The 26,973-nt window shown below is 41.6% G+C and overlaps 1 protein-coding gene across 1 annotated transcript in view; it reads left to right on the forward strand.

Annotated features, from left to right (window-relative positions):
• ephx4 (epoxide hydrolase 4) overlaps positions 1-26,973 on the forward strand; it is a 128,658-nt gene that overhangs the window by 100,576 nt on the left and 1,109 nt on the right. The window contains exon 6 of the mRNA XM_034180719.1: positions 23,399-23,547. Within this exon, the coding sequence (XP_034036610.1) occupies positions 23,399-23,547 (149 nt within the window). The remainder of the gene's footprint in view (positions 1-23,398; positions 23,548-26,973) is intronic.

Raw genomic sequence — 26,973 nt, forward strand, 5'->3', positions numbered from 1 at the left:
GACTCGGGGGTGTTGACTCATTTAAACTAACATATTCATCCTGCTGTAACCAGGTTTCTGTAAGGCAGAATAAATCAATATGTTGATCAATTATTATATCATTTACTAACAGGGACTTAGAAGAGAGAGACCTAATGTTTAGTAGACCACATTTAACTGTTTAATCTGTGGTGCAGTTGAAGGTGCTATATTATTTTTTCTTTTTGAATTTTTATGCTACAATAGATTTTTACTGGTTGTTGGTGGTCTGGGAGCAGGCACCATCTCTACGGGGATGGGGTATTGGGGGGATGGCAGGGGGGAGAAGCTGCAGAGAGGTGTGTAAGACTACAACTCTGCTTCCAGGTCCCAACCCTGGGTAGTCACGGTTTGGAGGGTTTAATAAAGTTGGCCAGATTTCTAGAAATGAGAGCTGCTCCATCCAAAGTGGGATGGATGCCGTCTCTCCTAAAAAGACCAGGTTTTCCCCAGAAGCTTTGCCAATTATCTATGAAGCCCACCTCATTTTTTTACACCATTCAGACAGCCAGCAATTCAAGGAGAACACGCGGCTAAACATGTCACTCCCGGTCTGATTGGGGAGGGGCCCAGAGAAAACTACAGAGTCCGACATTGTTTTTGCAAAGTTACACACCAATTCAGTGTTAATTTTAGTGACCTCCGATTGGCGTAACCGGGTGTCATTACTGCCGACGTGAATTACAATCTTACCAAATTTACGCTTAGCCTTAGCCAGCAGTTTCAAATTTCCTTCAGTGTCACCTGCTCTGGCCTCCGTAAGACAATTGACTATGGTTGCTGGTGTCGCTAACTTCACATTTCTCAAAACAGAGTCGCCAATAACCAGAGTTTGTTCCTCGGCGGGTGTGTCGCCGAGTGGGGAACAATGGTTAGAGATGTGAATGGGTTGGTGGTGTACAGGGGGCTTGTGTTTAGGACTATGCTTCCTCCTCACAGTCACCCAGCCGGCCTGCTTTCCCGACTGCTCGGGATCCAATGGGGGACAGCTAACGGCGGCTAAGCTACCTTGGTTCGCACCGACTACAGGGGCCTGGCTAGCTGTAGGATTTTCCAAGGTGCGGAGCCGAGTCTCCAATTCGCCCAGCCTGGCCTCCAAAGCTACGAATAAGCTACACTTATTACAAGTACCATTACTGCTAAAGGAGGCCGAGGAATAACTAAACATTTCACACCCAGAGCAGAGACGTGCGGGAGAGACAGGAGAAGCCGCCATGCTAAACCGGCTAAGAGCTAGTAGCTGCGCTAAGCTAGCGGATTCCTAAAAACACGCAAAGTGAATAATGTGTAAATAATTTAGAGGTGATTCAGCAGAGGGAGTGCTTTAGTTAAGGCACGTGAAGATTACACTGTGAAACAAATCATTATCTAGTTATCTTGTTCAATCTAACTACTCAGATTAAACAGCTAACAGATACAGCAAAACACCGCTGTGCTCCGGAACAGGAAGTGATACAATACCGCAGTGAGAGCATAGCAAAGATTCATCCCATCCTGTCTGTGGCTAATGCTGAGACTCTGATACATGCATTTATCTCTTCTGGATTGGATTATTGCAATGCTTTATTTTCTGGTCTGCCACAGTCCAGCATCAGGGGTCTTCAATTAGTGCAGAATGCTGCTGCCAGACTTTTGACACAAATCAGAAAGTTTGACCATATTACACCCATTCTGGCATCCCTTCTTTGGCTTCCTGTTTCTGCCCGATCGGATTTTAAAGTCCTGTTGCTGGTTTATAAAATTGTTCATGGACTGGCTCCTTCAAGCCCTGCGTACCGGCGCGGCCCTTGCGTTCACTAGGCGCAGGATTTTTGTGTGTTCCAAGGGTGAATAAAAAGTCTGTGGGGTATAGAGCTTTCTCCTACTGTGGCCCTGCTCTCTGGAACGATCTACCTGCATCCATAAGGCAGTCCGACACGATGGAGACTTTTAAATCAAGATTGAAGACCCACTATTTCAGACTGTCTAATCGTTAATTATTATGTTTTTATGTTTCCTTTGTAATTTCTTTTTATTCTACTATGTTTGTACTTTTTTACTGTGCCCCTTTTGATTTAATTCATTTTGTGCTGCTATGAATTGTGTGTTGTGTGTCACCTGTGCCACAAAGCGGTGATCATATCACTGTGCTGTAGGCGCACCTGCTTGCTGAGGTGCCCGGACAGAAGCAGTGTAAAAGGTTTGGCGGTTCTTTTCTGCGGTTGTCCCCTGGGACAGGCGCTCTGCTCCGCTTTGAGGGACAGATCATCCTGCAGTGCTCCCGTTTCTCCGCTGTTCTGCTCAGCAGGATCCTGCTGTCCGGTGGCAAAGACACTGAGGACACAGCACAGAACCAGAACTCTGGGCGCAGAGTTCTGGTTCTGCTTTCAAACAGGCATTTGAAAGCGAACAGACCACCAGAGAGGACAAACTGCCCACTCATAAAAAAATGTTTGCAGACGGAGAGCCTGCTTATTGAGGGTTTAGAAATGCTGTGTTCACATTACGAGCTGAAGTGACTTGAATCTGACTGTTGGGAAGGTGTCGTAGCACGGACCCACAACAGGGGGCGCAAATGAACGGACAATGAATAAGCCAAAAAGTAACAATTTAATGTTGTGATAATACACAACTAAATTTACAGAAATTTGCACAGTCAATTAACACCAGGTGACGTGTGGGCAGGCTCGAAGATAGAAGACCCCCGACAAGAGAGAAGCCGCGTCCCACACGGCTTCCACCACCAACGGTCTGAAGATCACCGGAGCCGCCAAGTCCCGAGTCCCCAGGTGGCCTCTGTCTTCGGCTGTCGACCCTGGTACTGCTGGCAGAAAGCAGAGATAAGATGTATGAGTGTGAGTCCGCACACTCAGTAATCCACAGTCCATACACAGTTAGGAGGGAGAACCTCCACCTCCAATCACACACTCGTACAGCTCCTGGTTTAACCACTTATCTGGGTTGGGGTGTGAGGCGAAGCCGTCGCTGTCACACCAAATGCCAATTCCTCAGACAAGGCAACACTCCAGGAAAACGGCTGTAACAGAAGTTCAGGTTATACACACAAAGTGTTAGTTAGCAGAGAAATTCCTTTTCAATAGTAGTCGATTTCTCGGCGGGGAGGTGGAGTTGCAGTCCGGTTTAAGTAGTGGTGTAGATGAGTGACAGCTGGTGCGATGAGTGACAGCTGTCACTTCTTCTGGGTCTGGCGCCCTCTCGTGCTTGCAGCCCGCACTCCAAGCAGGGCGCCCTCTGGTGGTGGTGGGCCAGCAGTACCTCCTCTTCAGCGGCCCACATAACACTGACCTTGTTTTTGTGTGCCTGAATGTGATGCAGTGTACACTTTAACAAATTACAACATACAAGGTCTGTTAGAAAAGTATCCGCATCAGCACAGCGTTCACTTTGGAATGATCTGGTCATTTCAGCATGTTGATGGCCGACTGGAGCGTGGCTTGCTCTCCACTGTTGTGTGGACGTCTTTAAACCGGTTGTACCGCTCCTTAATCTGTGTGATGCCCATAGGATCGTCACCAAAAGCCGCCTGAATCTTCTGAATGGTTTCCACCTGGCTGTCGCCCAGTTTATGGGAAAATTTGATGCAGTGCTGCTCCAGTCGTTCCGCCATTTTCCTTGCAATGAAAATCCGACGAGAGGACTGCACACGACCTCACACAAAGGCTGCTTACCAGCAAATGATGCAATCGACAGGCGTCAAAAAATTCACGCATGCGCACGAAGGTTCAAGGTTGGCTCATGCAAGCACACGTGATTCAAATCCATCAGGTTTTTGCAAAAAATAAAAAGGTCGGATACTTTTCTAACAGACCTCGTATATGTACTTAATCAAATTTTTTGTTTAACCCTCACCACATAACCTGGTTTTTAACAAAATATACAATTAATTGTATTGTATTTTACAGTATACTCTGTTTAATATTTAAACAACTGAGGTATGTTTACCAAAACTAGATTAAGTGAATATAGCAGAGTGTGAATGTGCCAAATCAAATTATTTGATGTGAGATTTGTGCTCCTTACTGTTTCATGAGCCGTCTGAACATCTCAAGTTTAATTTATGTGTTTGTCCTGTTACCTTCCTTTGTGTATGTGCTCAAAGATCAGATTTAGTTCCTATTTTCATTCTGCTTTCTGGTTCATCACTGGTCATGTGACTGCTGTGCGATCAGATAACGGTCACTTACAAACAGGAAAAAACTAAACAAAAAAAATTCAGAAACAAATATCACAAATGGACGGACTGTCATCAGAAACTGTAACCATGAAACCAGGGCCAGAAGGAAAGTCAACACTGCAGAATCACTGACATCTACAACAGGCATCTGTCTTCATATGTCAGAAATGTTAATGTAAATCTAAGATTGATCCACACAGTCAAACAAGACGATCCTTCTGATGCTACACCATAGTCAATATGACAACAGATAAATCAATAAGAAAAATGGTGAGACCACCACTTTTCACCTTTAAAAATGCAGAGCTGTTTTAGGTGGTTTTACAAACATCAAGCAAACTATTGAGCTAAATGTTGAGACAAATATGCACCTTAATATAAGAGCTAATTATTTCTCCCTAAATGACAGATTAATATAGCATCTAATGACAGACATTTAGCATGTGAGGATGTGTTTATTCAAATTTGCAATCCATGGATGTTTTGTATGAGTTATATTGTAGCCTGCAGTCTTTTGATGTCAATTTCAATTTCAGGGGCACTTCTAAGATATTTAAAATAATAATAAAATAAGAAAAAATAACTTTGTGAAAAATTTTGTCTTTTTTTGGGGGGGGGGGGGGGGGGCTCTCAGAGGGGTTCTCACCCGGGGAGTAATTCATTATAGACCTGCCACTGCCTGGTAGAAGTGGCGCATCACGTGCTTGGCACCACTCTCCCTGTTAGACGTCGAGGATTTATTCTTATTTGCATTTATGGTAGGAGGTCTTTTGCTCCTTGGATTATGCGCTGCCCTGACCTACCGGAAAATTGGCAAAACAGCTGCTACCAAAACCACAACCCCACATCTGTCCATCATGATTAACGAGGTGGGCAAAGCTGTACAATCTCAGACTGCATTAACTTTTGAAATGAAACACAAGTGGAATCCACCTCACTGTCAGTGTTTGCTTTACACTGGTGATTTTACTGTGTAGATCTCTGGACGTAAATAGAAATAAATAAATCTGTAGTTTTTGTCAAAAGCATTTCCTTTCAGGTATTAATGAGACAAATTTAACTCCATAGCCTCTGAGCTGGGCTCTTGTAGCCGGCTGCGCTACACGTCAGGAAAGAACGGAGGAACATCTCATTTTGGGGAAGAACGGTTTTTGTGTGTTGTAGTTTGTTGTCTGTACAATGTTTGGAAAGAAGTGTTATTTGATTTAAAACGGAGATTCACTTTGAAGTTATTAATTCTAACTGAAATCTATCTTTCCAACGTGCAGTTAGTCCCACAAAACAGATGATATTATTACTAGTAAGTCCCTTCGGCTGCTCCCTCATTTGCACTCTGGGTCACCACAGCAAATCCGAGGTGGATCTGCATGTTGAATTGGCACAAGTTTTATGCCGGATGTCCTTCCTTACGCAACTTCACATTACATGGACAAATGTGACAGGGGCGGCATTTGAACCGGGAACCTGCCACACCGAAACCAAGTGCACTAACCACTTGGCCACCACCCCTGCAGATTATATTATTATTAATATGCATATGTTGCGGACATGAATGAGCAAAGCTTGTCAGCATCTTGCCATGTCATTTAGGTCCTTTAGACTTTATTTTGAGTAAATGTAAATTTGAGCATTAGCATGGTAAATACCTTTCAGCTTCTGGGGGGTGCTCCGCCCCCCAGACCCCCCGCCTTCTGAAGCATTTTCTTTATTTTGCTTTTCAGCTTTTGGAAGGGCTCTGGCCCCTCATACTCCCCATCTTTTTAACCATTTTCTTTTTTTGCTTTTCAACTGACCCCCCAGTTACAGCCCTCTTAATCTCCTGCCACTTTAAGTATTTTTTTTTAATGTAGATGTAAATTAATATTCAAAGTTTTCAGCTGCTTGACGGTAGGGCTGTACAATATGGCCAAATTATCGTATCTCAATATTGTCATATAAATTGTCATGTAAATGCCACTTATATACATGCTGTCCATATTCTTGAGCCGCTTCGGTGGGTAAGGAGAATTCCCATGGGATAAAAAAGCTTTTCAACCTCCCATCCCTGGTTCTCAAGACCAGGCACCTCAGTGGCTATACTCTCTCTTTTTCTTTAAAGATATTTAGGTGTACGTTAGACAAGAAATAATATAAATACAAGAAAAACAAAAAAAAATGAAATAAATAAAGAATAAAAATTTCTAAAATTATCTTCCTCCTACTCAAACTGAAAGCAAATCTCCTCAAACCTGTAAATAATAATCAGTTTTATTGCCAGTTTTCTTTAGACAAGTCAGGGGATGGAAACATGAACATTTCCAAGTCACTGAATATGTCTTGTACTTTATTTACATCAATTATGAAGAAACACAAACATTTCTTTCACCAAAACATCATTCATCTCAGATGTTCTTTCTGCCAAATTGTAGCTGAACTTTCAGGTCTTCTTTTTAAGAAAATCCTCCTCTACACCACTTCATCAGGAAGCTGGATTTTATATTTTTAATTCATTTATATCAAGTTGTCGAAATTTTCTTTCAGTTTGAGTTAAGGAAGATAATTTTAGGAAAAAAATGCATTTGAAATGGAATAAATAAATTAAATTGTGTGAAATACCAAGTGTTCCAATACTTTTGAGGGCAATTGAGGAACACTGAGAAGTAGCATCTTACATCTCATATATAGTGCAGCAGATAAGAGAATATTTAGAGTGGAATCCTGCAAATGGTGATACAAGCATCAAATTTGGCACAAATAATCCATAGACATCAATTCTTAAAAAAAAAAAAAAAAAAAACTGATTGGCCACTTGAATTTCCAATAGGCAGCCAGGTCAGTTGAAGAATTACACAGGGGTCAAAATTAAAAGATACTCCAATCATATAGAAAACTACACCACATTATTTGTCTGATCATAAAGATTCCAAAAAGGTATAGTTTGGACAATCTGTGAATGAATGATATGGAGTTATGAGGTAAAAGCAGCAAGAATGGTGACAAAGGTCAGTTTCAGTTTGTACAGGGGTCAAAAGTTTAAAGGTTAAAGTTGCTCCATTAATTTAGCTCCAGCTGTATTTGTGCTGAATTTGATGCTTGTATCACCATTTGAAGGATTGTTTCAGTTATCTGCTGCACTATTAAGCCAACAGAGCATGAACCAGCTGCTGTCTGTTAGCTTAAACATGTGTATATAAACCAACCCGAATTAAAGGAGAAATGCTGCTTTTAACAACCTGGACCTCATTTCTAGCATAAAATATGGTCATTTACTCACCAATATAAGTTTGGTGTCATAAGAAGTCCATAGTTCAAAAGATGTGTTCAGTTCAAATCTGAAGCAAACATGGATTAGAACTTTTTGTGGTACACAGCACAAACTACTGGACAGGAGGAACCTAGCAGTCAATGTGACTCACTGATTTGAAAATACAGCTCTTTCAACCAGATGTGTGGTGCTGTGACATGTCAATCATCTGTGTCCAATCAGATTTCATGGGAGTCCAGTGAAACCCTGGCCTCTGCTCTAGCTTCACCCATGCCAGGAAGTGTTCAACATTTCCTGTTTCACTGTGACTGAGAATTCAGCACTTCCTGCTTGAGTGTGAGCTTGCTACTGAGTTCCTGAGAGATTCCATGGGATCTCATCAGTCAATCCAGGAAGTGTTTGACATTTGAACATTTCCTGTTTTGCTGTGGATTTGAATTTTGGCACTTCCTGTTAGGACGCCCTGTACCATGAGTGAGCTTTGTGACCCTGCGTGACGCTTCGCTCATATTATTATTGTTATTATTTCTTTCACCCAAGGGACAGTAACTTCAGTGTGCTGTCCCATGAAACGTTAATGAGGAACAAATAAAACTCCGGTGTGGAACGGAGGATGATTCTTGGTTCTTGCCCACAATAAGACAAGAGTCCTAGTTTGTGACTTTAATCAGCACAAATGTGAGTCACGATTGACATCTTTAAATGGCTTTGAGGAGAAGTTAATGAAGAAATTACGGACCTGCTACTTTGGGTCGCCCTCTGCTTCAATCAACGTAGAGAAATTATCATTTTCTCCATACACACCCTCAAAACTGCTCCGGCGTAATGTGAATTGAAGAACCAATAAGGGAATTGTTAAACAAAAAGGTTATTGATGTTGGTGGATCGAATAATTTCTTATAGATTCTTAACAGGAATCGTTTTGAATACCCATCCCTAATTGTATATCACATCCATCCATCCATCCATCCATTTTCTTCCGCTTTATCTGGAGTCGGGTCGCGGGGGCAGCAGCTCAAGCAAAGCCGCCCAGACGTCCCGATCCACACACACCTCCCCCAGCTCCTCCGGGGGAACCCCAAGGCGTTCCCAAGCCAGCTGAGAGATGTAGTCCCTCCAGCGTGTCCTGGGTCTTCCCCGGGGCCTCCTCCCAGTGGGACGTGCCCGGAAAAGATGCCCGAGCCACCTCAACTGACTCCTTTCGACGTGGAGGAGCAGCGGCTCGACTCTGAGCTCCTCCCGAGTCACTCGGGAAGATATCACATACAGTTGTATGTAAAAGTTTGGGCATGATTTCCATGATTTTCCTTTATAAATCATTGGTTGTTTGGATCAGCAATTTCAGTTAAATACATCATATAGCAGACAAACACAGTGATATTCGAGAAGTGAAATGAAGTTTATAGGATTTACAGAAAGTGTGCAATAATTCTTTAAAAAAAATTAGGCAGGTGCATAAATTTGGGCATCCCAACAGAAAAAATACACCAATATTTAGTAGGTCCTCCTTTTGCAGAAATAACCTCTAAACACTTCCTATAGCTTCCAATGAGAGTCTGGATTCTGGTTGAAGGTATTTTGGACCATTCGTATTTACAAAACATCTCAGGTTTGTTGGTTTCTGAGCATGGACAGCCCGCTTAAAATCACACCACAGAGTTTCAATAATATTCAGATCTGGGAACTGAGATGGCCGTTCTAGAACATTGTACTTGTTCCTCTGCATGAATGCCTTAGTAGATTTTGAGCAGTGTTTAGGGTCGTTGTCTTGTTGAAAGCCAGCCCCGGCGCAGCTTCAACTTTGTCACTGATTCATGAACATTGTTCTCGAGAATCTGCTGATATTGACTGGAATCCATGTGACCCTCAACTTTAACAAGATTCCCAGCACCTGCACTGGCCACACAGCCACACAGCATGATGGAACCACCTCCAAATTCTACTGTAGGTAGCAAGTGTTTTTCTTGGAATCCTGTGTTCTTTTTCAGCCATGCATACCGACCCTTGTTATGTCCAAATAACTGAATTTTAGTTTCATCAGTCCACAGCACCTTATTCCAAAATGAATCTGGCTTGTCCAAATATGCTTTAGCATACCTCAAGTGACTCTGTTTTTGGTGTGTACACAGAAAAGGCTACCTCTGCATTCCAGCATCATACTGCATGTCTTTGTGCAAAGTGCGCTGTATTGTTGAACGATGCGCAGAGACACTATCTGCAGCAAGATCATGTTGTAGGTCTTAGGAGCAGGTCTGTGGGTTGACTATGACTGTTCTCACCATCCTTCGCTTCAACTTATCTGAGATTTTTCTTGGCCTGCCACTTCAGGCCTTAACTAGTACTGTGCCTGTGGTCTTCCATTTCCTCACTATGTTCCTCACAGTGGAAACTGACAGCTGAAATATCTGAGATAGGTTTTTGTATCCCTCCACTAAACCATGAAGTTGAACAATCTTTGTTTTCAGGTCATTTGAGAGTTGTTTAGAGGCTCCCATGTTGCCACTCATTAGAAGAGATGCAAAGAGGGGAAACATTTGCAAATGCCCACATTAAATACCCCATGATTGGATTCACCTGCGTAAAGAGGTCACGGGTCACTGAGCTTACCAAACCAATTTTGTGTTCCAATAATTAATTATTGCACACTTTCTGTAAATACTAGAAACTTTATTTCACTTCTCAAATATCAGTGTGTTCATCTGCTATATCAGGGGTGGGCAAATTATTCCAGAAAGGGCCAAGAAGGTGCAGGTTTTCTTAGTCGCCACTGACTCCACCAGGTGATTTCACTGATTAATTGATTCTATCTGCTCAAAGTGATGTTAATCACTGAAATCACCTGGTGGAGTCAGTGGCTGCAAAGAAAACCTGCACTCTCTTGGTCATTAGACGAGATGCAAACAGGGTAAACATTTGCAAGTGGCCACCTTAAATCATGAGAAAGGGTAAGGTGGGTGTGTAAGGAGGTCTGTGTAAGGAGGTCAAGGGTCAGTGAGCTTACAAACCAATTTTGTGTTCCAGTAATAGTGCTAAATATATTCAAATTAATAAAATGACAAGGGTGCCCAAATTTATGCGTCTGCCTAATTTTGTTTAAATAATTATTACACACTTTCTGTAAATACTGGAAACTTCTGCTATATGATATATTTAATTGAAATTTCTGATCCAGACAACCAAAGATTTATAAAGGAAAATCATGAACATTGTCAGGGGTGCCCACACTTGTGCATACAACTGTGTGTAACCTCTGATAGACATCACAGATGCTCGTGACATGTAGATTTTAGGTGTTCAAAAATCCCATGATGACTGTGTTTAGGACATTTTCTTCAGCAGTTTTTGATTTTGTCACACAAGTGACAAAATCTTAATCCAATCAAGTCTTAAAGCGACAGTGTTACTGTCGCTTTAAGGACGGCGCGCCCCACAGCCACACTCCTTATTCTCTACCAAGCCCGTAACATTTTCACCGAAAGCCAGATAAATTTTTCTAATGGTTTCCAGCTGCCAGTCTCTAACAGTTTCTGAAAAAATTCTGATGGGAAAAAAAGCCCAAATCATTCCGCCATTTCCTGGCAATGAAACAACGACGAGGGGGCTGGACCATTCCTCACTCAAAGCCTGCTCACAGGCGAATGACGCAACTGACAGGCGTGGAAAAACTCACGCATGCGCACGAGGGTTCAAGCTTGTCTGACGCAATCACACGTGATTCAAATCCATATGGTTTTTGAAAAAAATAATAAGGTCGGATACTTTTCTAATAGACCTCGTACTTAGACACGAAAAACCATTTAAGGTTAAGGCTGTATAGCAATGTTACCTGTCATACGACAGATCCATTTCCACTGAATTATCATGTATTCTCCAGAATGTACAGACATTCTTTGATTTTGAATTTTGACCTTACTGAGGCCTTTTTTTTTACCTAACATGGTGCTGTTGCATCACAGAGCAGTGCTTTTACTCTTTCCCTTCTTATCCTTTCATAAAGCTTCTGTACAAATAAAACTGAACTTATATTTTCCTTCTATGTACCAGTTCCCTTGATTTAAATATCTTCTTATTGTAACACAGTGTCTAGGTTTGTCATTGCCCTGGATAAGGACAAAGATCCAGGCCTTCAAGGACTTTCTGGACTCAGCCATCAGAAGTGTATCTGTACATTTGTGTTCAGAGGATTACGACACCCATCATCGGCATGAATGTCATGGTAATTTTGGACTTTTAATGAAATCCTTAAACTGTTCTTTTGTTAGGGTGGGATGATTAATAACTAAAAAACAAGAAATGGGTGCAAAATGTTGACTTGATTTTGGGTCTTCTCTAATCCACACAGAAATGATAAAAAAAATACATACTGGCTCAAATATAGACATACACCCCCACTAATATTCGGTTAAATGTGCCTTAGTAAGGTACACCTCGTACTTGTGTCTGTTGTGGGTCATCTTGTGTCAGCGTATATGCTGCTGCAGGTGTTCACTTGTTTTTTTGTTGTTGTTTTATGAGGCAGCTTGGTCTTGGAGAAACGTTTTGCTTCGCTGTGTACTGTATACGCGTATCACTGTGCATAGTTGACATGACAAATAAATTACTACTATTAGTACTACTACTAGTACAGATCCTTTTGGTAGCCATCAACAAGCTTCTGGCATAATTCTGGCTGCATATTTGAACACTCCTCTTGGTAGAATTGGTAGAGTTCTGTTGGGTATTTTCTCCTCCAAACATTCTTAAAACCTTTGATAAGACAAACAGAGTCAAGAAACACCAGTGAGACAGAAAGTCAAATTAATCACGCGCGGAGTGCGGCCAGGCTGTACACCAAGGCTACACTAAAGTCTGGCCTGTGCTCCCGCTCTTTTTATTAGAGATGCCCTCATTACATCATAAAACTTGTCCTAAGGGGGGGGGACAACGCGAGACAAGTTTCTTCCCGTAACATAAACACATACGTCAATAAGCGCAGCTGTAAGGACAAACAGTTTCTTTCTTTTACTCTTATCGTCGGAGGTCAGCACATCTCGTTCGTCTGTTGCAGTTATCAGCTGTTGTGCATCTGCCTGGAGTGTCCTGGTCTTCACACTAAGCATCACGTCACAACAGTCAAAAACAACCTTCAGGTCTATTACTCCCAGTTCATGACTGACCCCGTCATGCTTCACTCCCAGTCGTTAGCGGCTACAAAAACAAGTTGTATAATAATAATAATAAGTACATCCAGCTCTTCATTCCCAGTTCAGATTGACCCCAGCATGCTAAAACAAGGTTGAATAACACATACATTCTCGGGTTAGGTGCAAACAGCACAACACCGTTTTCATAAGAAAGAAGACGAAGGTACAAATGTTTAACAGTGATAACATATATATATATATATATATAAAATCCTTAACATTTCCCACCTGTTTATCGCCTGTTAAACATATAGTAGGCATCACCCAGCTTAGTTAGTTAGTTTATTAACTTAGTTTATTCTGTCCACGTTTTTATTAATTGAACACCACCAACAGATGGAAGATTCGAATCCAGCTGCTATTTGATCAACCAGTTTATACTCGTCAGGCACTCCTCTGGGGACTCCTATTGCGTCAATATATGTTGGATTTCCTACTCCTTTCCAATCTCTTTTTACTCTATGTCTGGCTATGCCTTTCTGCCAATCCTCAGGAATAAGAGAGGCTGCATATGTCGTAACGTCTTCAGGGGTCATGGGTAACAATAATGATATTAATGCACAATAACCTGACACATTTCGTGGCAGTCTGTCAAAGATTCTGTTATCACCACACCACCACCATACATCACTTCGGCTGACTGGTATAAATGAACCGTTTTTCTGTATTATTCGACTACACCACTTGTCTTATTACTTTTTCAGCTAAAGCTTCATAGGCTAAGAGTGTGTTAACTCATCACGTCAACAGTTCAAGCTTGAACTGGAGTTGTGAGCTTTTCAATATCATCATAATTCTCAGTACAGTCATTATAGTTTTCTCCACTAAGGTCTGACTGTTTCAATGCTTGATATTTTGGCATAGTTTGTTGGAAGGCCAGATTACACTGTACAAATGTATTTGACACCATTTTGCCAACCATTGTTTTGATATAAGGGATCACACAACACATGCAAAGTCCAATCAGAATTAGGACTATAATAACTGGTGTCACCATTTTCAATAGTAACTGCCAACATGGTCCTGAAGTCAACCAGGACCAGGGATTCCACCGGTTCACGGCTAGGGTGTCTTTATGCATTGCATCACGAAGTTTATTCAGCTCTTCCAATGCGTCCTGCATATCCACTGAATGAATGGAGTCTGGGATGAAAGTACAGCATGTTGTGTTCAGCAGAACACAAATTCCTCCCTGTGAACCAGTAAGCAAGTCTAAAACCATGCGATTTTGCATCACCATGGTACGTAAAGCATCTATTTCAGTGTTTTGAGCTGCTACTATTTTTTAGTTACATTCATGAACAGACCCAATCGATAATTCAGAGTTTCAATCATTAATGAATTTTTTCCCACTCCTATCCAGGGGAACAATGAATGTGCTATTTTATCTCCTACAGACCACAATTTTTTGGTCCTTTAGTACATCCGAGCCCCACATGTGATCATGTGGTAACACATCTGGGTATATCAATCTCCTCCGTCTGGTGCTGCCATTCTTCTCCGTGGAGGTCCTACCACATATGTATGGTCAGTCACCTGGGTAGGTGCACACACACCACCCCAATTTGGTGGGAGACTCATGTACAGTCTGGAACCACAAAGCCAATAGATGTCATCATACACTGGAGTACCATTTACAGTTGGTAGCAAAAACTTACTAACATAAGCACATGCTTCATCCGTTCCCCATGGACAGGAGCCTGTATAATTACATCCCCGTCCAATGTGATGAAGATAAGTACCATCCACATATTATGTTTTGGCTAGGCTTAAATTATTTGATAAAACATACGTTTGGGTACACAGACGTTTCTTAATTTTACCTACAGTTTTATTCCCTGTCCCGTAAAAGCAATTTGGGAATGGCCGTTGTGATGACAATTTAACGTGATGATATTTTTGCGTTTCCCTTCAGTCTAGTCAATGGAGCAGCACTTGGGCACGCTTGTACGTCCTCTGTTGAAATCCCTATCATATAAGTGGTTGCACTGAGGCAAGTGGTGTTAGAACTGCCCCCGAAATACAGTTTGATTATGCATCCGTATGATAAGACATTCTGTCACCCTAGCAGGGTACGGTTTAGCCGTCAGAGCTGGGTGTGTTGAGGATATAGGTATTTGCGAACAAACATAACAATTAGTAACGTAATTCCATAGCCAATAAATGAACATATCTGTACCACATATTAGTATGGTATATATGAGGGTGTCCATCTGTCTCGTTCACATTATGAATAAACCTCTTCTGACGTTGCTTGCGTTGTTCTCTGGCTCGGTCCACAGTGAGCTGCAATTCTTGGGTCAACCACCAGGCCAGGAATCCGAGGAGCACGAAACACACTAAGATCACAACGCAACCGGCTGCCCTACCAACAGTCCGGCAGCGGCGGCGCTGAGCACGCCGCTCCGGGATCTGCTGTAGTTCAGTCATGATTGCTAGGATACAGTGTTGTTAACCACCTCACCTAATAGTGCAAGGATCTCCCTGCTTCACTGGCATTGAGACAATCTATTGCTAATTAAATAGACTCCCTTTGTAGCCAGACTTCCCCTTACACTGTGGAGGCCGCCAACACACGCTGTATCTTACAGTGATGTATCCACGTTGATCTCTCCGCTATCTTTACTGCAGTTGGTGTTGTTAACAGCACTTGGTATAGACCTTCCCAACGAGGACTGGACTCTGATGAACACCCAGTCTCCTGGCTAGACTACTGGAAGGCCGTCCTGTGGAAGATCAAAATTATTCGGCAGTAAATGTGTTTAAGTTATCTCTTTCTGTGTTAATGTCTTTTTCATAAAATTTGCTAATGTTTGTTCCTCATCTGCTGTTTTAGTATCCATGTCAAAATTGGTAGACGATATGGTCGTCCATAAAGTATCTCAAATGGTGTTAACCCTGATGGTGTTGGTGTTATTCTCATATACAATTTTACTAGGTCCAACATTCAATCCAGGTTCGTTTTGTCTCTTCTATACATTTCCTTAATCTTATTTTTATTGTGCCCTTTGTCCTTTCCACTAATCCGGCACTGTGTGGTTGATAAGCACAATGATTTTTGAGATTGACCTGTAGCGCTTCTCCTACGTATTGCACTATTGTATTAACAAAATGCGCTCCATTATCTGAATAAACTGTTTCTGGTATTCCAAATCGTGGAATGATGTCTTTGCACAATGCCTTAGCCACTGTAAGTGCATCTGCATGTTTTGTAGGGAACAATTCTACCCATTTTGAGAAGGCATCAATTACGACTAAACAAAATTCCTTCCCTTCATGTTTACTCAGCTGTATATAATCCATGTGAATCACTTGAAAGGGATATTGTGGTGTTGGAAATTTGCCTCTTTGGGGTCTCAAATTGCCTTGTGAATTGTGTTTTGCACATGTCATGCATGCTCTACAATGCTGTTTTGCATATGCATCGAACCCATAAAGACAAAAAATAGATTGCAATTGCGATATCATACCCCCTGATGAGACATGCGTTACGCCATGGCTCATAATAGCTGCCCATTTAAACATATTTTTGGCAATATGGGTTTCTTTTGTGGGCATACGTACAAATCATTTGCATACGTAGCTCCTTTATTTATCCACATCTGTTTTTCTTTCAGTTGCCTGCTGTTGCATGTCAGCAAGCAGTGTATGACCTAAATGCAAATCTGGAGTGGTTTCCTGTACAACAAAAATAGAAGAAGCTGCTGCTGCCTCTTTTGCTGCTCTGTCAGCAAAATCATTTCCTTTTGAAATACTGTCAGAGCCCTTGGTGTGAGCCGCACATTTGCATATAGCAATTTGTTTAGGCAATTTCACAGCCTTCAGTAGTGCAGTTAGGAGTGTGGCATGAGTCACTGGCTTTCCAGATGATGTCACCATTCCACGCTCTTCCCACAGTTTTGCAAACACATGCACTGTGCTAAAAGCGTACTGGCTGTCTGTATAAATTGTTACAGCCGTACCTTTAAACAGATTGCAAGCTGCAGTTAAAGCAACTAATTCAGCTGCTTGTGCTGAAAATGAGGATGGCAATGAAGCAGAATCCAATACTTCTGAATTTGTGACAACAGCATATCCAGATTGTGTTTGTCCATAAGCGTTTTTAGTGGAAGAACCATCCACATACACAATTGTACTGTTTGGGATGGGTGTGTCCTGGAGGTCTGGGCGTGCTTTCGTACAGACCGTAGCTACATCAAGACAATTGTGCGGCTCACCATCCTCAGGTAAAGGTATCAATGTGGATGGATTCAATGTTGTACAGCGCTCTACCGTAAGGTGTGGTTGTGATAATAGCAAGGACATGCACGAAAGATGTCTTGCTGGGGACAAAAGGCTCATGTTTGTCTGCAACAGAAGTGCAGAAACTGCATGTGGAACTTTCAGTGTCAACTGATGGAATAGAACAACATTACTGCTACTTTGAACAGCCATAGAGGCTGCAACAACAGCCTGTACACATGGTGGTAGAGCACTTGCCACTGCATCCAATTTAGATGAGTAGTAGGCAACTGGCCTTAATTTTGAGCCATACACTTGAACCAAAACACTAGTCATGAACTTATTCTTACAATCAGCTGTTTGAGTAAATGGTTTACTATAATCTGGTAGTGCCAAAACTGTGGATGACGCTAATGTTTGTTTTACTTTTACAAAAGCTTCCTCAGCATCTTTGTTCCATTCCAACACGGTTGACATTGAAATATCATCCTTGTACATCAAATCAGAAAGTGGACTAGTCAATTCTGCATAACAGGGAATCCATGCCCTGCAGTAATTAGTCAGTCCAAGAAATGACATCATCTGCTTTTTGGTTTGTGGTTTTGGAGCGTGCAAAATTGCTTCCTTCCTGTCAGACAGGATCGTGCGCCCTGTGGCTGATAATTCATGTCCTAAATATTTTACTTTATCCCTACACAACTGAACTTTGTTTTTACTCACTTTGTGGCCATTATCAAATAAGAAACATAATAATGCTACTGTGTCAGTTATGCAGTTTTCTCGTGTGTCAGAGGCAATCAGAATGTCATCAACATACACCAATAGTTGGCTATCTGCCGGTGGAACGAAATTAGCTAAACATGCTGACATGACTTGAGAATAAATAGTTGGACTTTCTGCGTAACCCTGCGGTAATCTGGTAAATGTATATCGTTGTCCTTTAAAGGTAAAAGCAAACCAGAATTGACTATCTGGGTGTACTGGCACAGAGAAAAATGCATTACTTATGTCAATTACTGAGAAACTATTAGAATTTGGTCTCAGCGAATTTAACAAGGTGTGTGGATCTGGGACACATGGTGCTCTTTTAATCACAGCAGCATTTACTGTCTGCAGATCTTGAATCATTCTCCACCCCACTGAGGGCGGAGCCTTTTTTACAGGAAATATGGGTGTGTTACATGGTGAATCTGGACATGGCACTATTACTCCTGCTGTTAATAAATCCTCTATTACTGGCCTGATTCCTTCAATTGCATCAGGTTTCAATGGATACTGTCTTACACATGGTCTGTATTCTGTTTTTGGTCTTATAACTACAGGTTGTGCATTTTTTATCAGTCCTACGTCTGAAGGACCTGTTGTCCACAATCCTGATGGTACCGAAGAGAGAAGATCATCTTCTTCAGGACTCAACTGAAACACTCAGGATTGTGAAGTGGACACATCAATGTGTGTTCCAGCTGTCAGCACCAATGAGACATTAACTGGCACTTTATACAATTTAGTTGATGGACTGAACTCCGTTCGTGGTCCAACTCTGCTCCAATCAGTGGCTGACAAAGCTGTTATGACTGTCAGTCCCAATTCTTGCCATTCTGTCAAATATGGCTTACAAAGTGACACATGTAATGGCATACCTGTGAATCTCAATTTTAAAACATCTTCAGTGGCACCTGTTACTGTTATGACAGCTGTTGAGTTGCCATCATGAATCAAATCGGTCATTGTCAGCTTCACAGGTGAAATATTTTTCAATTTGTTTTCATACACTGGTGTTCCTGGCAATATGCCACTGTGGACTCTAAATACACTCTCAAATCTGCATCTAAACTCTGTCCATGGTTCTCCTTCTTTCTGAGTTGTCCTGGTAATTTCAGTATAATTTATCTTTGGTCCTAACACACCTTTTGCACGTGTAATCATAGCTTCCACTCTTGTTTTCAAGACTGGATCATCATGTGGCAATGGTACGCCATCCTGGTCTGCAGGATTCCAGTCTCCGCGTATCTGACTCCATTTAGGGCCACATGCTTTCATCCACACCTGTTGGACTTCAGGTCCACTAAGGTGGTAAGAACTTCTAATGTTTTCTATATCCTGCATAAATCCCTCAATGTCGACATGTGGCGATGGTATCATGTCGACTGCTGCTTTGATATCATCAGCATTCCATGTTCGATATACGAGCATGGTTGATCGCTGTCCTGCTGTTCCTGCACGAGGATTTGGTACTTCTATCATAGGATAGGCACCTCCCTGGTCACTGTGTTCCACCATGGGAGGGGCTGTGGGCACTTTCGCTTGACTGCGTGTTTGTGGTTTTTCTGGTTTTTCACTTTTTACCTTAGGTTTTACTGCCAAATCATACTGTGGTGGCGGTACATCGTCATCCTCTGGTAGAGGATATAAAGGTGTTGTTGTCACCGACGATCCAGCCGGCGGTGGTTGCTGAGGCTGTTCTGGTTCTCTGTGCTGAATTATCACATCTTCTTCTGCCTTACCTACAGCTTTCTTTTCCCTGCTTTCTCTAATCGTCGCTTCTCTGCTCCTTTCTGTCTGTTCTCTGCTTCCTCCTCCCAAAATGCCACTAAATCTGCCCCTACTTTCTGCATCTTTTCTCATCACCTTTATGTTGCTGTTCTAACTCCTTCTTTAGCTTCTGTATACTGATCAGGTTCAGTCGTCCGTCAAAGTCATGTTTATTTATCCAGGTCTCCAATTTCTTTGTTGCTTTTGGATTTTTTTTGCTTCCATAAATTTCCAGTCAGTTGATAAATTTTCCTTATTTTTAGACGTCTTACCCCCCATTTTTATTATCCCTTGTTATAATTTGGACTTCAGACGGGGGCACACCTAGGGTGTTCTAAATCTGAAGTTTTCACACTTTCTTTGGACGTGACAATTAATTTGCCGTCGTGTGGTTGATTCCTTTCACCTCCCCGTAGGAAGCGGAATCACTTGCCTCTGCTTCCACACGCACGGTTGTCACTAACGTTGTCCAAAGCATTACACTTTCACACAGTTATTTACACTTACACAAAACACTATTTACACATAGAAACACTTTTAATAATCGTACGCGTATTCTTATGCCAGGGGAGCTCGCCCTCCCGTGAAATTTAACTAATGTCCTGCATTAGGGGACTCCGCCGTCCCTGCCAAATTTAACTGCTTTTTTACAGTGCACGTATTTCTACCCGGGATTTCCTTTACGTATTAAAACAGAGGAGTCCGTATCCTCCTTCCGGAATTTAACTACGTGCGTCCCTCGCAACCGTAGAGGAGTCCGCCCTCCTTACAGAGTTTAACTGTGTTTCATTAACAGACGATTCTGTATCATCGCTTACGGAGTTTAACTGTTTTATGTGATCACTTTTATCCCCTACCGGTACGCGTATATAAACAGAGGAGTCCGCACCCTCCTTACAGAGTTTAACTGCTTTGCATTAACAGACGATTCTGTATCATCGCTTGCGGAATTTAACTGTTTTATGTGATCTGATCACCACTCACTCAGTACTGTTTACAAAGAAATTTTACTCACTGACTCGACTTCCTGTCTGTCTTCTTCGGGAAAATCTCGTCAACCAGACGATGCCAACGGTGGTCGACAATTGCAGACACGATCAATCGATCGGACCTTGGCCAAGGATTTACGTCTCCGCTGGACACCTCCGGTATTGTTGAGATCCCGGACGAGCCCCCAGTCAATGTTGGGTATTTTCTCCTCCAAACATTCTTAAAACCTTTGATAAGACAAACAGAGTCAAGAAACACCAGTGAGACAGAAAGTCAAATTAATCACGCGCGGAGTGCGGCCAGGCTGTACACCAAGGCTACACTAAAGTCTGGCCTGTGCTCCCGCTCTTTTTATTAGAGATGCCCTCATTACATCATAAAACTTGTCCTAAGGGGGGGACAACGCCAGACAAGTTTCTTCCCGTAACATAAACACATACGTCAATAAGCGCAGCTGTAAGGACAAACAGTTTCTTTCTTTTACTCTTATCGTCGGAGGTCAGCACATCTCGTTCGTCTGTTGCAGTTATCAGCTGTTGTGCATCTGCCTGGAGTGTCCTGGTCTTCACACTAAGCATCACGTCACAACAGTCAAAAACAACCTTCAGGTCTATTACTCCCAGTTCATGACTGACCCCGTCATGCTTCACTCCCAGTCGTTAGCGGCTACAAAAACAAGTTGTATAATAATAATAATAAGTACATCCAGCTCTTCATTCCCAGTTCAGATTGACCCCAGCATGCTAAAACAAGGTTGAATAACACATACATTCTCGGGGTTAGGTGCAAACAGCACAACACCGTTTTCATAAGAAAGAAGACGAAGGTACAAATGTTTAACAGTGATAACATATATATATATATATATATATATATATATATATATATATATATATATATATATATATATATATATATATATATATATATATAAAATCCTTAACAAGTTCATTTATATTGGTTTCCTGGCACTGACCAGGCTTTCAAACGTAGTCCACAAATTTTCAATAGGGTTGAGGTTGGGGGTTTGGGACGGCCATTCCAGAAACTTAATGTTAGCCTGCTTTATCCAACCCACAACCAGTTTTGATATGTGTTTGAGATCATTGTGTGTTTGGGTCAGGCCAAACATAGACATCCTTTTCATGCTGGCAAAAAGAAACTACCCGGTGTGTAGTTGCTCCCGGTGTGTAGTGGACGCCTTGCATGGCAGCAGCCTGACATCGGGATGAATATGCAACCCAGTCTCACGGCAAGTAATGATTCAGCAGCACGAAATATACATTAATCTATTGGTTCGTGATATTGTGACAAAAAGCGCCTCATTTTCATCACAGCAGCACAAATTCATTCTAATTCAATCCGTCATGGCTGCACGAAATTAAAAGTGAAGCGGGGGGGGGGGGGGGGGAGTAAGATTAGGTTATGGTTAAGGTTAGTGTTTGGGGGTAGGAGTAGGGTTAGGCATAGTGAGTTTAAAAGAAAAAAACATCACGAAAATTTGACTAATTTCATCATGGGAGCACAAAACAAAATGTGAGACTGGGCTGGAATGTGAGGCACTGATGTGGAAAGAGCGTCTGATGCAGATGGAAAAGCACTATATAAATGCAGTCCATTTACCATTTCTGTATGTATAATATTAATCCTTTGTGGATTAGAGAAGATCCAAAATAAATTCAAACTTGTGCACTCACTTCTTGTTTTTTAAGTCATTAATGATGAATGCTAGAGGTGGGCGGATCAATCCTAATATCGATAATATCGATGCCAACGCTGGTACTGATATTGAACGATCCTTGTGTAAACAGATCTATACTCAAGCTTTTATTCTCTCCCACACGCACTGACTGCTGCGCACGCAGATTCATCAAAGTCTACTCTCTGTAAGAGCAGCGCTGCGCTGTGTCACACAACATGGAGCAGCGCACCCTTGTATTGTGGTTTGTCAGCCCTCTACCTCAGGAGATTTTGTTTTAAGTTGTGTTGAGTGATAATTTTTTTAAACAAAAATGTTGATTCTGATACTAAAGTATTTTGTTGTCACGTACAATGTTTGGCGAAATTCTATCCTAGGTCTTCTGGATCCTTTGGATCTATGAAGCTTACATATGAAAAAGTATCGGTATCGATATCAGCGATACTGGGCCTGTATTTACTTGGTATCGGATCAATACCAAAATTCCTGGTATTGCCCACCTCTAATGAATGCTGTACAATCGTTCCACCGTGGCAAAAGAACAATTCAAAGACATCATTAAAATCTGAAGATTACCATGACATTCATACCCATGATAAGCACATACAAAGTTCCCACCACCACTGTATGTGGTGAAGGTATTGAACTGTGGAGACATGCACTAATTTCTGCAGTGACATTAATTTCACAGGGTCCTCTACTTTGAGAGATGCCTGGGAAGAGCATAGGGAGTTGTGAGGATGCTGGACAGAGGTGTTTGGTGATGCTAACAGTACTGAGGATCCCAGCAAGTGGAAAGGCCAAGGTCATGCACAAATTTTACCTGGCTGCAGCAAATAGATGGTTACTTTCAAGAGGTGAGCATGGACCAGTTGTCTGCCTGGGTGGTTGCTATCCATGATTCAGGGTTTTTCCACTGGTGTTGTGGTTGTAGGGACGTGTGAGACTGGTGGATGATCCTGGACAAGATTCAAGGTTAACATTTTGATCAAATGTAAGACAGAGTTCATTTATTGTATAGCAGGGCAAATGTCTGAAACAATTGTGTGTTTCATCAAACAATGGCCGTACCAAATTTGGTGCCATGAAATGCACAGTTGTAATGGCATTTTACACATATTTGCCCTGCTAATGAGATCATGTTCAACATGGCTGCATTTGTATTTGTTGATTAGAAACACCTTCACTTGTAACTTAATTCAATTTCAACTTCTGACATGTGATTTCACCACCTTATCTATTGTCTGTGATTCGTCTTACACTGACAGTGATACAGATTTTGACTCATTCAGACTGCAGCATTCCCACAACAACGTGTCCTGCTGTCTCTGCCATAGGCTCTGAAGGCTTTGTTCACCAGCCGCAGCACAGGAATAGGCAGAAAAGGCCGATGGTTCACTACAGAGGATCTGGAGGCCTACCTATATGCACTGTCACAACCAGGGGTTCTGACAGGAGCCCTCAACTACTACAGGAATGTCTTCAGGTAGGCAATAATAAGATTCATTGACTTATGTACAGTGTTGTATAAAGTACCGGAAAATCACACTTAAGTAAAAGTACCCATTAAAAAAATGACTTTGGTAGAAGTTCACTGATTGAAATGCTACTCAAGTAAAAGACTTAAAGTATCTAGTATTTATTGTACTTAAGTATGACAAGTAATGTACAACTAAATGTACTCAAGTATTGAAAGTAAAAGTACAAGTAAATGTTAATAATCAAAAACAGGCTGATTTTTTTTTTCTATTACAAAGTTTATCTAGGCTTGTAAATGACTGGTAGTATTAGTCAAAATACTGAAAATTGTGCACATCACACAAAAACACTTCAGAAACAAGGTTTCAAAACCTAAACGAGAGTAGGCTACTCACTAGGTGTTCACAGGAAACAGTTATTTCTATATGTATTTATTTATTTTCATTGTTACGTGGTTTTATCTTTTCTGGTGTGTTTTGTTTCATTATGTTCTTTTTGTCTCTTTCCCTAAAACTGTATTATAACATTATTAGTCTATTATTATTGACTATTATTGTCTATTATGTAGACTGTTATTGTTGTTGCTATAATATATGAATAAAAATAAATTAAAAAAATTACAATTTGACTCTTTTACGACACAAACGCTGAGCCATTAATTATACAGAAAACAAATCAACACAAACGTGCTGATGCAAACAGCTTAATGCTAACTTTAACATTGAAAACGCCATAGACATGCTAACGCGTTAGCATCGGTCCCGTTTTTAAGTTATAAAGGCTGGGAGTTATAAAGGCTGGGATAGGCTGGAGCCTATCCCAGCAGTCATAGGGTATGAGTGCATAGGGTATGAGTGCACCCTGGACAGGATGCCTGTCTATCATGGGGCCGCATATAGACAGACATGTCAGAGTCTGTCCTGGTTCCTGCCCTGTCTGTCTTTCCAAGTGGAGCTGAGGTGAAGCTGACTGTGGCAATCTTCTGTTTCAAAGGTGGGGTCAGCTGTGGGTTATGTCTGGGCTCCACCCTTGCTGTCAATGCAGCACGTGGGATCTGTCAGAGCGGCGTCTTCACAGCTGATTGTCATCCTGCTTCATCAACACCAGTATTTAACCTCTGACCTTTTACTGATTCAGGGCCGGAATCTCTGGGTTGCTGCCTAGTGCAGCAGATAACTGAAATAATTGTTCAAATGTTGAAGCAAGCACCATATTCGGCACAAGTACTCCTTAGACATTCCTCTTTTGTAAAAACCAACTGGCCACTTGAATTTTCAATAGGCAGCCAGGTAGGGGTCAACTGAGGAATTACACAGGGGTCAGAAATTAAAAATGCTCCGAACATATTGACAACTATACCACATTATTTGTCCGATCGCAAAGATTCCAAAAAGGTATAGTTTGGATGATCTACGACTGAATGTTTTGGAGTTATGGGGTAAAAACAGCAAGAATGGTGACAAAGGTCAGTTTAAGTTTGTACAGGGGTCAAAAGAAAGTTACACCAATTTTGATAAAAAGTGGTGCAAATTATTGGTTGCATTAATAGGGTTTCAAAAAAGAAATAGTTCACACCTTCTGTCATCCTTAGTTATCATGTTATGGGGTAACATATCATACCATGTCATGTCATAGAATCCAATGGACGTCAACATTGTTTGACCTTTACTTTGGAGACCAAACATTCAACACAGTCAAAACTATTCCATTTATTAATCCTATTATCAAAACATATTGTTTTCACTTGTTACCTGGAGGGGCACTGAACAGCCCTATAAAAGAATGCATCTGCCTTGAGCAGAGCGCAGAAGTAAGGTGACAAAGTGAATGGAGACCTGTCGGTTGTTTAAGCTTGTAAATAAATGTTCGTCATGTTCCAAGTGCAGCTCGTCGCCTTCCTGGATAATATTTTGAACAAAACATCTGTGACACAACACGTGCAAAATACACCCCATTATGTAAGTGCTAATTAAAGGTGCAGTCCCTTTTGTTTTTAGCCAAAAAAGTTATAAAATTTATTTTTGTTTGCACTACTACAATATTGTTCTTTAGTATTCAAGTAAATTATTCCAATCTCATATGACTTATTTAACATTTGTTTGCAATTCTGAGCCTCAAATGGAAAACTTACCCAATGTTAGAGTCCACTCATAATATACAACTTTGGAATTCAAATAAATAAACAAACAGCTTGTTGTTCTGGGGGCTTGATTTAAAAAAAAAAAATGGTTGCTTTACAGGAAAATTTGACAAGCAACCGTTTTGTCTGTTGTTGTTGGGTTTTGTTCCACCAGCAGACGCAGTCAACGGATTACACCTGTAGCTGACTGTGCCGGTCCTGGATCGGTACAGCAAAGACTCGACCTATCAGCCGCAGATGCAATTAACAAATTACACCTGTGCTTACTTCTGCTGAGTTTCATCATGGGCAGCACGGTGGATTAGTGGTTAGCACTGTTGCCTCACAGCGAGAAGGTCATGGGTTTGATTCCCACCTGGCCTTTCTCTCTGGAGTTTGCGTGCTCCGGTTTCCTCCCACATCCAAAGACATGCAGGTTAGGTTGATTGGAAATTTTAAATTGTCCGTTGGCGTGCGTGCGGGTGTGAATGTGTTTGGTTGTCTGTATGTGGCCCTGCGACAGACTGGTGTCCTGTCCAGGGTGTACCCCGCCTCACGCTCTATGACTGTTGGGATATAGGCTCCAGCCCCCCGCGACCCTTAATTGGACTAAGTGGTTGAAGATAAGTGAGTGAGTGAGTGAGTGAGTGAGTGAGTGAGTGAGTGAGTGAGTGAGTGAGTGAGTGAGTGAGTGAGTGAGTGAGTGAGTGAGTGAGTGAGTGAGTGTGTTTCATCATCATAACATTAAGTTATCCTCGTGATTATACATCTTAATGCAGTTCAGGTTATATATATATCGGTTGATTTCACTGTCCATTCATGACTAGGAGGGTGGAGCGTATTTGTTTTTTTAATTTATCCTCCCCTTTCTGTGACAACCAATCACAGCTCTGAGAGGACTGTGTCATATGTAGCAACGGGATCAACCCCGCCTCCTCAGAAAGATATTAGTTTCTGTCCACTACTTGCTCAGGTCCACTCTCAGACAGCTCTTGGGCGGATTTTGCCAGGAGGCTGGGAGTCCTTGCCAGGATATTTTAGGCTAGGTTAGGAGCTCTTTGAGAGGGCTTTGAAATGCATGGAGGATACAGGCCCAGGAGTTTGCATCCTGAGTGAAATGAGTGTTAGGAATCAATACAACACAAAGCAGATTAAAACCGCAACACATGGATGATTGCTATTTTCCCCAATGATGAATGAATGATGTCATCTGTAAGTTCCGGAGGAGCAATCTCACTATATTTGCCATGTAATCACTTATAAATACTTCATCAGCACAAAAATTATTCATTTATATTATTAATATTAATAAAA

The sequence above is a fragment of the Thalassophryne amazonica genome, chromosome 10 (assembly GCF_902500255.1).
Source record: "Thalassophryne amazonica chromosome 10, fThaAma1.1, whole genome shotgun sequence".
Taxonomy (NCBI): domain Eukaryota; kingdom Metazoa; phylum Chordata; class Actinopteri; order Batrachoidiformes; family Batrachoididae; genus Thalassophryne; species Thalassophryne amazonica.